The following is an 11,685-nucleotide window of genomic DNA, read 5'->3' as shown; positions in this document are numbered from 1 at the left end:
TTCTTTTTTAAACTCCATCCACCCCAATCCGACACCGGCACGTCCATGTAATGCAAGGGAAAGAGCTGTAATGTGGCGTCGACCACTGACTGAGCAGATCTATTGTCCTCGATAAATGGAGATGTGGATTTTGCAGAGGGGGGGGCAATGTGAGCATTATACCTGCAGCTGGGATGCACGTTTGGCTGAGTAACTGTGCAAACGGACTGGGGACGGGGATTGGGGGGGGGGGGAAGGTGGTAACAAAAATGTGTCACTGCATGGCAATGATGACTAACTCATTGAAAGCATGGGAGGCATTGCTGAGGAATGAGAAATTATGAATGCTTCCAGACAAAAGAACTGCACCCCACACATACAGGCCGGTGGGGGGGGGGGGGGGGGGAGCTTTGCAATGTGCAATGGGCCACTGGGGTTCGGGGGGGGAGGTGGAGAGCTGCTACAACATGGAAGCAATGGGTGGGGATGCATGAGGACTGCGCCTTGACTGCGGCAATCTGTGGCAGTGCCGGATGATTGACAGGAGCCCCCGGGAGACAGACTCCGTCATCGTTCCCCTGGCCTGGCAGCTCCCATTACAAAAGGGGGGGGGGGGGGAAGGGGGAGAAGGGAGGTGATGAGGTCAATCACCCACCACTTTCGTTTGAAAGGGAGCGGGGCGAAAGCAAATCCATGCTCACGTTCACTCCGTCCCTCAAGGGAAGGAGGGGGTGTAAAAATCCTCCCTGGTGTTGCCACTTGCATCCACTCTCTCTCTCCACCCCCCCCCCCCCCAAACCGGTGGGTGAGATGGTCGCGCCGGGTGGAACGTTGGCGGGGAGTCCCACGTGGTGCCGGGCGGGCTGGCGGCTATAAAAGGAGCTCGGAGCGCGTCGGTCTGCCATTATCCAGCGTGCGGGAGGCGCGGAGGAGTAGGACAATAAGGAGGTGGTAGCGGCAGCATCCCCGACTCTCGCTTCCCGCGGCCCCCGTCACCTTTTAATTTTTTTTTCTTTTCGGCTGTTGTTGCTGTCAAAAGGCGAACACTTCCCCCCCCCCGGAATCAAACCCGGCCCGCGACATGAACGGACAGATCAACGGCCTGCACTGCTCCTCGCTGGACGAGAGGGCTTTCCTGTTCACCTCGGAGTCGGTGGGAGAAGGTCATCCGGGTGAGGGACTCTCCCCCTCCCCCCTCCTCTGCCCGCGCGCCGCCCCGCGAGGTTTGGGGGGGGGGGGAGGCGGCCGCCGCCGCTGCTGATGCGCGTGCGCTCACTCCAGAGGTGGCGCGTGCAACGGGGGGTGATTCGAAGCGGGGGTCGATGGGAAGGCGCGAGGGGGGACCCCTTCGGGAATGTTCCGCGGCGCCCCGCGCGGTGTGGGGGGGGGGGGTGATGGCGGCTCCGTGCCCGCCAGCGTGGAGCGAGGCCCCCCCCCCCCCCCCCCAAATAACAGGATCAGGGAGCGATCGGCTGAGGGTGGCCGGATTGATCTCCCTCCCCCCGGGTTTATTCCCTCTGCCCGCCCGCCCGCGCTCCCTCCTCCTCCTCCTCTTCCTCAGCGCCATTTGCCGCATAGCCGCGCGGGGAGGCGGGGGCTCTGCTGGCGTTGTCCCGCCCCGCGGCGCTGCTGATGCTCCTCCGCCCTCCCGATAGGCGGGGTGGCGCGCGTGCCGGGGCTCTGATTGGCTGGCCGGCGCCGTCACTCGCGATGATGGGCGACCGTCTGCTCCAATCACAGCCGCAGCCCCCCACCACCATTGTCCTTTACCCCGTTCCTTCCTCCCTCCCCTGGGTCCTAGTGCCCACCCTCACTGTGAGCAGCTGGATAGAGGGGGGGGGGCAGGTTTCCATAGCCCAGCCTGACCTCTTTAGTTCCCCCCACTGAAGCCATTCCTCTATCCTATCTTCAACTCTCTTGAGACTGTGTCCTCTGCTCCTAGACTTCCCCATTGGTTGGTTGGGGGTGGTATATCCCCCATTGTTTCAATGGGAGCTCCTCTTTTTTTGTTTCTTGAGTCTCAATTTGTTCTCCCTTTTTTTAAAAGGACCATGTGTGCTGTCACTTCAACCACAGTAGGCATCGTCACCAAGCCTCTGACTCGTGTTGCCTGGCGAGTAAATTTTCTCTCCATCTTTTTGGAGATGCCGGTGTTGGACTGGGGTGGACAAATTTTTTTTGAAGAAAAATTGCCCAACACCCTGTTATAGTCCCAACAGGTTTATTTGGGAGCACCAAGCTTTTGGAACGCTGCCTGATGAAGGAGCGTCGCTCCGAAAGCTAGGTGTGCTTCCAATTAAACCTGTTGGACTATAACCTGATGTGGTTTGTAACTTCTCTCCTCTTTGCAGTTTGTGCCCCAGAGTTTGGCTTTCTTCCTGGTCATGTCAGTCCCTACTCCCTCACCCCTTGGGGGTCAGGGTGGGTTTGGTGTTGGTTGGTATGAGGCTGGCTGATCTTTGACAGAAGGCCTTGTATTTAATACAACCTTTTGCACATCTGCAGTATTATAGGGAAGGATTTGTAGTTGGAGGAAGGCTGATGGTGGTAATAATTCATTTGAATGTCTGAAGGAGCTGCAATGTCAGATTCCAGGTTTAAGATGTGGAATGGATCATTTGAAGTAATGTCGTGTTGAAATTGGGAATCACTTGGGAAATATTTGGTTACTAGAGGTATTGGTTATGGTGGGTAATTGTCAACTGAGCTAATTTTTCTTACAGATAAAATCTGTGATCAAATTAGTGATGCTGTTTTGGATGCCCACCTCAAACAAGATCCTGATGCCAAAGTTGCTTGTGGTAAGCTACTGACATTTCTGGTTTTTAAACATTGAGATGCAATTGAATGGGAAGCTGTTGGGGTGCAGCTGGTGAGAAGAGGTAATTACAATTGTGATAACTTGTGACCTTTCTACTTTTGTAGAAACTGTTGCAAAGACTGGGATGATTCTGCTGTGTGGTGAAATTACTTCCCGTGCATCTGTTGACTATCAGAAGGTTGTGAGAGATACCATCAAACATATTGGATATGATGATTCTTCTAAAGGTTTGTTGCAATCGCTTTCTCTTGACTTCTGCAACTGTGACGTCTTAAATGTATGGTGACTTATCGACTCTGGTGTTTCCAGGCTTTGACTACAAGACCTGCAATGTTCTCGTTGCTTTGGAGCAACAGTCCCCAGATATTGCACAGGGTGTTCACTTGGATAGGAATGAGGAAGATATTGGTGCTGGAGATCAAGTAAGTTGAATTTGGCCACACTTGGAATGCGATTAACCTCTCAGTGGGTTTTGAGAGACTAAACTGTAAATTGTTTCCCCGCCAGGGACTGATGTTTGGTTATGCTACAGATGAAACTGAAGAGTGCATGCCTTTGACTATTGTTCTTGCTCACAAACTGAACGCTAAGATGGCAGAGTTGCGACGTAATGGTACTCTGCCCTGGCTTCGGCCAGATTGCAAAACTCAGGTGAGCGCACCTTTAATAGTGACTTGTTTGCTTGGCTTTCAGGCTGGGAGCCGTTTTATTTGATTTTCTTTAAAACCTGCTGCTGATCCTACAGTTTCTGTTGGGATCTTGGTCTGTCCGATCTTTGCCGCCTCTTAATGCAAATCCTGCCCATCCAGACATTGAGAATGCAGGTGACTTTGACCCCTTCAGATACAGGAGGGATGTTGGTGTACATTTTTAATCTTCTGTCGGAAGACTGGCTCAGTGACGTTTACCATGTCTTTCTGGTATGCAGGTGACGGTGCAGTACCTGCAGGACCATGGTGCTGTTATTCCAATCCGGGTGCACACGATTGTGATCTCGGTCCAGCATGATGAAGAGGTTCCCCTGGATGAGATGAGGGATGCTCTGAAGGACAAGGTTGTCAAAGCTGTCGTGCATTCCAAGTACCTGGACGATGAGACCATCTACCACCTGCAGCCCAGTGGACGTTTTGTTATTGGTGGACCACAGGTTGGCTAGAGCTGGTTGTTCTGTGTGCAGACCTTCTGAAACCACTGAAGTGCAGTGTTTAGATCAGGGAGCTAAGTTTTTCTGCATGCACTCTGAAGCTGATGCTGTTTCTCTTTTTTGTCTTTCTACACACTTGTGTACTTGTTTTGTGCTGCTTGCCTATTCCATTATTGCAGAGGCATTTCCTTCTCCATTTTGTAAACCAATCCAGTGCTTGCTGATGAGTGGTGTTGGAAGCAGGGAATGTTTTGTGTTCCCTAACCTGGAAGTGCCCTAATGCTGCCTTGACTGGGTGAACTGGGGGCTTGTCCACTAATCAATTGCAAGATTTCACTTGTTGGGTGTGAAGGGGGGTGGGCTGCTTGCTTGGCTCTCGCTTAACTTTTGAAAAGCAGCTGGCTGTTTTAATGGTCAATGATAGCACTTAGTGAAAGCTTAAATCTGTGGCCAGGGTTGCTAATTATATAGTTGAGTTTTGTAGTTGCCATTTTGTCTTGTGTATTATTTTCCCTGCTGTGCCCAGTGTACCTGATTACTTCCAGCTCCGTCTTCTTTAAATATGCAGCTTGAATGTACTCCAGCAGTTTGCTCCTGTTTGTGTGTTTGGGGGGGGGAGAGCCCAGCCTATCGCTGAAATCCTAGTGACTGTGTTCGGGTTTGTTCTGACAAGCGAGACTTAAAAAAAACCCCAAACCTCTCAAAACAGGGAGATGCGGGCCTCACTGGGCGAAAGATCATTGTTGATACCTATGGTGGATGGGGTGCACACGGGGGTGGTGCTTTCTCTGGCAAAGACTACACCAAAGTGGATCGCTCTGCTGCCTATGCTGCTCGATGGGTTGCCAAGTCTCTGGTAAAGGCAGGCCTGTGCAGACGTGTCCTTGTGCAGGTGAGTTAACAGCTTCCTGGGTTTGTTGCTTCGGTGTTTTGTGGGGGGGGTGGCTATTTCAGTAACCTTGGTGGCACTTTCTGAACATCTGGAGTCACACCGCCAGCTTACCTGTGCTGGAGTTGGCTAGTGAGTTATATTTTTAACCTGGCTTGTCTGGCTGGGTGGTGATGGGGAGTTACAAATGACCGCATTATTTAGTCCCGTCTCTTTATTAGGTGATAGCAGTCCATATAAAGTGAGGAAAGGTAATGTTGGAGAACATCAACAGTTGTGACTCCAGTGCCATCTCTCCCAAGTGTAGTGGTTTAAATTTAATGGGATCTGTCTGTACCCCCATAATTGGTGTGAGGTAGTAACGGGAGGATTAGGCTGGACTCCCACTCTTGATTTTGTTGTCTGGTGTTAAGGTTTACTGGTATTGCCCTCCAGTAAAATGTCCCACTCGACCATTTCTTTGGGTGGGTAAAGATGTGGCCTTAAATCTGAGTACCTTAATCTATTTATAGGTGTCATATGCCATTGGAGTGGCGCACCCTCTCTCCGTCTCAATCTTCTCCTATGGGACATCAGAAATGAGTGAGAAGGAACTGCTGGAGGTGGTGAAGAAGAACTTTGACCTTCGTCCTGGTGTTATTGTCAGGTAAATGGTGTTGGGGGGAGATAGTAAAACGCAGTCCGTTTAAAGGGAGCAGCAAGCCTCCAGTGGGAGGAAAAGACTCAAATGTCTGAATGTGTTTTCCAGGGACCTGGATATGAAGAAACCAATTTACCAGAAGACTGCAGCCTATGGCCACTTCGGTAGGGATAGCTTCCCCTGGGAAGTGCCTAAAAAACTTAAGTACTGAGTGTAAAGTCTTTCTCCCCAGACTTGTTGGTGTATAATACAGAGAAGCTGCAGGCTCTCGGGGAGAAAGGCCCCTTCCCATATATCCTGTCCACCATAAACCCATACGCTGCTAGTCACAGGATCTTTCTCCTCTCTCCCCACACTCCCTGTTAGAGCTTTGTCCTTGAACACCCACCCCCACCATCCCTGTGCTAGCCACTGCATTGCTAACGTGTAGTTTTGTTTAGCTGGGCAAGGGTTGAAAGAGGGACCATGAACTAGGATCAAAATTTGAATTTCCATGTTCTAGTTGAGGTTTGGATGACCTGACACTACAGTGTCCCAGTTCCAGCTTGTAACCCTAGTCTGCAAGACTGCTTTTTTTGCATACCTTGTCCCAAATGAAACCTGTAGTGTTGCTTATTCATGGAAGTGATAACCTATTTGTCAGTGCTGTACCCAAACTTTTGGGGCACATCTAGTAATGGTGCTTATTGTGTGGTTCCAACCCTTCAATGTAACTTAATGTCCTGGACACTTAAACGTGCAGTCCTGTTTTTGGATTAGTGACCAGTTTTAATTTCTCCTTTTTTCCCCCCCCCCCCCCTTCTTCTTCCCCCTCCCCCACTCCATTTTTTTTCTTTTGAAGGACGTACGTAATGATTTTTAAAAAGCAAAAAGGGTTTTTAAGGAATTGACAACAGCTATGCATTGTTGTTTCTGCACTAGCCAAACCTCATTTTTAAACTATTTTCTTTGTACAGGCCCTTGGTGGCCCTGACCTCTTGGGAGTTCAAGGGCTGCTTCCCAAGGTCTGTGGGTTGCACACTTTGGTACTGTTTCTCTTCCAAGGAATGAATCCATAACTGCACAATGAGCTCCTGAGTTTCAGACAGATGGATATTGCAGCCATTATGAAAGCTGGTGTCGATACAGAGAAGTCAGCAAGGTGATGGCTTAAGGAATTGAATCTTCATACTTGAATAATATTACGTTCCTATTTATTCTGAGACTTGGCGTAGTTACAGAGAAGCCATTGTCTCAGTTGGCAGCTTAAAAGATACATTTTTTTTTTTTAGAAAAGATATATATTGCAATTCCTTCAGTCCCAGTATCCCTGGTAGGCCTGAGGTGTCCTACAGAAATCCCTTGGGCTCAACCTACAAGGGGTCTGGCTGGTGTTAAACACAGGGGCAGGCGAGTGCAGCAGTTGCTGAAGGGCCTCTTGGCTGGTGTTGTACAGAGAAGCTAGCCTGTTTACATGCTCTCAGCTGCTGCTGTGATCGGCAAGTGCCTTTTTGTAACTTGGCAGTTATTACGTATGTCTGTTATCAGAAGTCCAAATGCTGAGATCTCAATAAAGTGCTAGGTTCTCCACAAGCTGTTTGTCTGTGTCTCCTTACTCTCTTTGGACAGTGAACACTCAATGCACAACAATGCTGCCTTTTATTACTGCATTTAATTGACTCATACTGAATCCCTACAGTGTGGAAGCAGCCCATTGAGTCCCCTATACACCTTTTTTTGGACAAACTCATAACTGCCCACAGATGCCGGAGGGTGAAATATGAATGTTGGTGCTGAGCAGCAATGCTAACCACTTGCCTATAGCAGTAGGCACTGCTCTGTTGAATCATACTGCAGTCTTTTTGTAGTATCTTGGCCTGAGTTCTGCTGTGAAACTCAAAGTTAAGGCTGAATCAATTTGCCGGAGGGGTAAATCCAATTCCTCTTTATTTCCAAGCCAGCTGAATGCTCCATCTCAAAGTATAGGTAATTCTGTCATTTTTTTTGTTCCTGTCAAATGACTAGAATGGAACAAATCTCTTGACCTTGGTCTGCATACAGTATCTACATGTTACTGTTCAGTCATCTGTTAAAATGTGAAGGAGGGAATAATACATTAAAACAGTTGAAAACATCAATTTTATTCTGACTTTTACAAGGTAAGTGCAATTGGAAATACTTGCATTCCCAAAACCCAGCCGAGAATGGATGTGAAAGTTTAGTGAAGTTTGAAGACTAAGAAATGTTTCAGATGTTCAGTGGTGAGAAAAGTATAGTCAAAAAGGTTAGGAAAGGTCTGGAGGGGAAAGGGTTTACTTTAAGATAATTGGCACATTGATAATCTGAACTGGGAAGCATCTACAGAGTCATGTCCTTTGAAACAAGATCCATCTTGTGATCAAAGTAGTAAGGGGCCTTGTGGCACACTGTTACCTTTTTCCTCTCCACATTTAGTGATAACATTGCTGAACAGGCTGATTTCAGAAACCAGTTCTGTGTGCTGTTAGAACAAGTCAATTAGAAGTTGCTGTTGGACTAATTGGAGGGTCATTACACCATTAGCAAGGGTGGAGGAGAGAAAAGAGGGGAAGTATTGGACCTAGTCACTGCATCACAAAGCAACCCTGATTTTAAAATTATAATAAACAGACCATGAATTTAAAAATTAGCAACTTGATTCCTTTTGGGTTCTTATGAAATTATAAATGCAGTTTTAAAAAGACAATCCCAATTTTTTAGCTGAAAGGAGTGAATGCAAGGTCGCCAATTAACTTTTCTTGGGCTTAGATTTTGTAAACTATTTGTATAGTGAGTTTTAGAATTAACTTTTGGCTTATCACGTTTTTTTGAGTTAGTTAAGACCAGTGTGGAGCCAAGTGGGCACTTTTTTTCCAAACTGAAGTGAGTTGGTCATGATTTAATGAATTTGAAGTACTAGAGCAACATGTGGCTAGGGGTTACTACAAATATTGCACTGCTGGTGTGCTGGCTAGGGTTTTTAAGATGGCTAGATTAGTGCTGTTGGAAAAGCACAGCAGGCCAGGCTGTGTCTTCCTGCTCAGGCCTGACCTGTGCTTTTCCAGCACCATTCTATTCCAGACTCTGGTTTCCAACATCTGTAATCCTTGTTTTTTTTACCTTTTTTTTTTAAGATGGCTGCCAAGTGATAAGATCTTCCTGTTTACCCCTAGATTAACTTGTGTTACATTGAAAACCTGCCAAAACTTTCATCACTAGTGGACAATATGCTTTCAGGAACAGAAGTAAAAGTATTTGTGCTTCTCAATTCAGAGATTGTGTGGGACTTTTGAGATGTCAATGTTTACTGAGGTTAGGACTCACTTTAGATTGGGATAACAGCACAATGTGAACTCTGCAGTAGTAGAAATGTTTGAACAGGCTAATTGGAATATCTCTCAGTATTGATTGAGGACTGGCTAAGGTACAGAACAAACTTTATGACCGTAATGAAAGAATTGGTGTTTGGATGATGAAATTGTTGTGGTTCTGTTCACCGAGCTGGGAATTTGTCTTGCAAACGCTTCATCCCCTGTCTAGGTGACATCCTCAGTGCTTGCTGTCACCTAGACAGGGGGCGAAACATTTGCAAGACAAATTCCCAGCTCGGCGAACAGAACCACAACAACGAGCACCCGAGCTACAAATCTTCTCTCAAACTTTGGATGATACGTTGGAATAAAACCACTGCAGATGCTGTAAATCTGAAATGCTGCTGAAGCAAGTCAGCAGGTATGGTAGCACCTTTTTTTAATGAGAATGTAACAGTTAACATCTCTGATCCAGTGACCCTTGAACTGATGGTAGTTAGGAAATGGTGCTGTACTAATGTAGCTACTGCAAGTCAGCTTTTTCAGTAAATGGTATTCACTTAGAATATACTGCCACCTTGGAGTACTCTTAGTGTTTATGCAACTTTCTGGAGTGGGTGGTTTACCAGGCAGGACAGATTGGAATTTTATTCAGTTTTAATAGGATGTGGGTATGAAGACCACTGCTTGAACAGTTAAAACCCATGAGTTGTGGGGTTGCCTCATTGAAATTGTTAGAAGTATTGATGCAGTAATCTATGACTGGTGGGTTATTTCAGGGATGAAATGCAAAATGTTTGCAGAGGCTTGCAAATTCTTGGCAATATCTCTTTTCCCCAACTGAAGGGTGCTTGATCTTTAGTGTATTATTGGGTACAGGGGAGGAGAATTGCCACGGGGGGTTGGGGGTGAGATTTAAAGTTTTGGCTCAGGTGTGGGCAGGAATCGGAGGAATTTTTTTGTATGCTGGTGACTAAGGTGAGTTCAGTCAGTGCCTCAAAAGAAATCTGAGCACCGTTTGAGATGTGAAGGGCTATGCTTCCATAGCAGGCACTAGTCTAGACTGGCAATAGATTGTGGGTTGAGTAGTCTCAGTTGTAATGATGCTCTCCAGCTGTCTGCAGTTGTATTGGTAAGAATGCCAATCTTTATGGAGATGAAACCCTTTGCACTGACAACACCTTAAATGGAAGGGCACTCTTCTCAGCTAGAAGAGATAAGACTGGGCATATATAAGATCATGCATCAGTATCAATTCTCCAACCTCATGGTCAGGTCAGCCCTAGATCAATGCAGACTGCAGGAGGGGTACTAGGCACAGCTTTAAAACAATGTCAGTGAAAGAAAGAACTGCAGATGCTGACGGTTAGAGTTGAGGGTCAGGCAGCATCGGAGGAGCAGCAGAATTGACATAATAGTGATTAGATTACTTACTGATTAGATTACTTAGTGTGGAAACAGGCCCTTCGGCCCAACAAGTCCACACCGCCCCGCCGAAGCGCAACCCACCCATACCCCAACATCTACCCCTTACCTAACACTATGGGCAATTTAGCATAGCCAATTCACCTGACCTGCACATCTTTGGACTGTGGGAGGAAACCGGAGCACCCGGAGGAAACCCACGCAGACACGGGGAGAACGTGCAGACTCCACACAGTCAGTCGCCTGAGGTGGGAATTGAACCCGGATCTCTGGCGCTGTGAGGCAGCAGTGCTAACCACTGTGCCACCGTGCCGCCCATTCAGTGAAAACCATTCATCAGGAGTGAGGCTATAGGCTGAGGGGGTGGTGAGATAAATGGCAAGGGGGGGGGGGCACCTGGGGAGAAGGTAGGTGAGATAGGTACATGAAGGGGGGGGTGTGGTAGAGCAGCTAGGTGGGAAGGAAATGGGGTGGGTGGGACAGATCATGAGGATACTGCTGAGCTGGAGGCTTGGGACTGGGATATGGTGCAATTCATATTGATAGCATGGGGTTGGAGGGTCCTGGGGCCATTCTTTCTCCAGCTGCTCAGAGCAGCAATGGAGGAGGCCTAATGCCTGTATGCCCTTGGCAGAGGGGGAGTTGAAACCAACAGTGGGGTTGGGTGGTGTGGTTGCCTCACTCTGCAAGTAGAGCCTTGAGTGGAGGTATAGGCTCTGATTTTGTGATGGTAAAAACAATGACTGTAGATGCTGAAAACTAAATACTGGATTAGTGGTGCTGGAAGAGCACAGCAGTTCAGGCAGCATCCAACGAGCAGCGAAATCGAGTCACCAAGGGAATGGTCTTTATGGAAAGTGGGGAGGTGGGATCTGTTTGGAAATGGAGGATGATGTGATGTGTACATGTCACCCACGAACCTACCACACAAGTCCTCTGCACTGAATGAAGATGGACAAATAACTTGGAGGAAACTTTGCCTATTCTTAATAATGGGGAAACCTAACATATCCAACCAAAAAGGAGTAAGACAGATACCTGACAATGTAGAAAACCACTTAACTATTTCCCATCCACTGAGGCAGGACAAATCCAACTAAACCATTTACTGCCTTGTCAGTCTACTCTTGATCAACACTAAAGTGATGGAAGGTGTCTTCAACGGTGCTACTGAGCAGCACCTGCACAGTTTGGGCCCCACCAGAGCCATTCCATTCCTAACCTCATTACAGCCTTGGTTCAAAGGTGAGGGGAGACTGACTGCTCCTTGTATGACCTTTTTAAACTGACTTCGAGCTTTCTCAATTCTGACAGCACAAAAGGTCAACAACTGGAAATGTTCTGCTTTTAAAATTTCAGATTCCCGACACCCGTGATATTTAGTTAAAGGAGGCCATGTGGTATATGCTCTGTCAAGTCTCCCATCTGCTGATTGTTTGCCTCATTGGAATACATCGCAATGAAACACTTACTATCACA

At 47.5% G+C, this 11,685-nt stretch overlaps 1 protein-coding gene across 1 annotated transcript; it reads left to right on the top strand.

Moving 5' to 3' along the window:
* The first annotated feature begins 884 nt into the window (after positions 1 to 884).
* On the top strand, positions 885 to 7,045 carry LOC140459788 (S-adenosylmethionine synthase). The gene is made up of 9 exons (XM_072554309.1): positions 885 to 1,151; positions 2,703 to 2,780; positions 2,905 to 3,027; positions 3,110 to 3,222; positions 3,308 to 3,451; positions 3,729 to 3,947; positions 4,654 to 4,836; positions 5,346 to 5,479; positions 5,582 to 7,045. Exons 1-9 carry the CDS (start codon positions 1,061 to 1,063, stop codon positions 5,682 to 5,684), a joined length of 1,188 nt encoding a protein of 395 aa, XP_072410410.1. The 5' UTR covers positions 885 to 1,060; the 3' UTR covers positions 5,685 to 7,045.
* Positions 7,046 to 11,685: the final 4,640 nt, after the last annotated feature.

Source organism: Chiloscyllium punctatum, chromosome 35, assembly GCF_047496795.1.
Source record: "Chiloscyllium punctatum isolate Juve2018m chromosome 35, sChiPun1.3, whole genome shotgun sequence".
Classification (NCBI taxonomy): Eukaryota; Metazoa; Chordata; class Chondrichthyes; order Orectolobiformes; family Hemiscylliidae; genus Chiloscyllium; species Chiloscyllium punctatum.
This window is presented reverse-complemented; position numbering and strand designations above follow the sequence as displayed.

Bases quoted from the DNA above. Each gene is read 5' to 3' on its own strand.
- LOC140459788 (XM_072554309.1), top strand. From the start codon at position 1,061: ATGAACGGACAGATCAACGGCCTGCACTGCTCCTCGCTGGACGAGAGG. The intron at 3,223-3,307 runs GTAAGTTGAATT...TTTCCCCGCCAG, and splicing joins ATATTGGTGCTGGAGATCAA to GGACTGATGTTTGGTTATGC. The intron at 4,837-5,345 runs GTGAGTTAACAG...ATCTATTTATAG, and splicing joins GCAGACGTGTCCTTGTGCAG to GTGTCATATGCCATTGGAGT.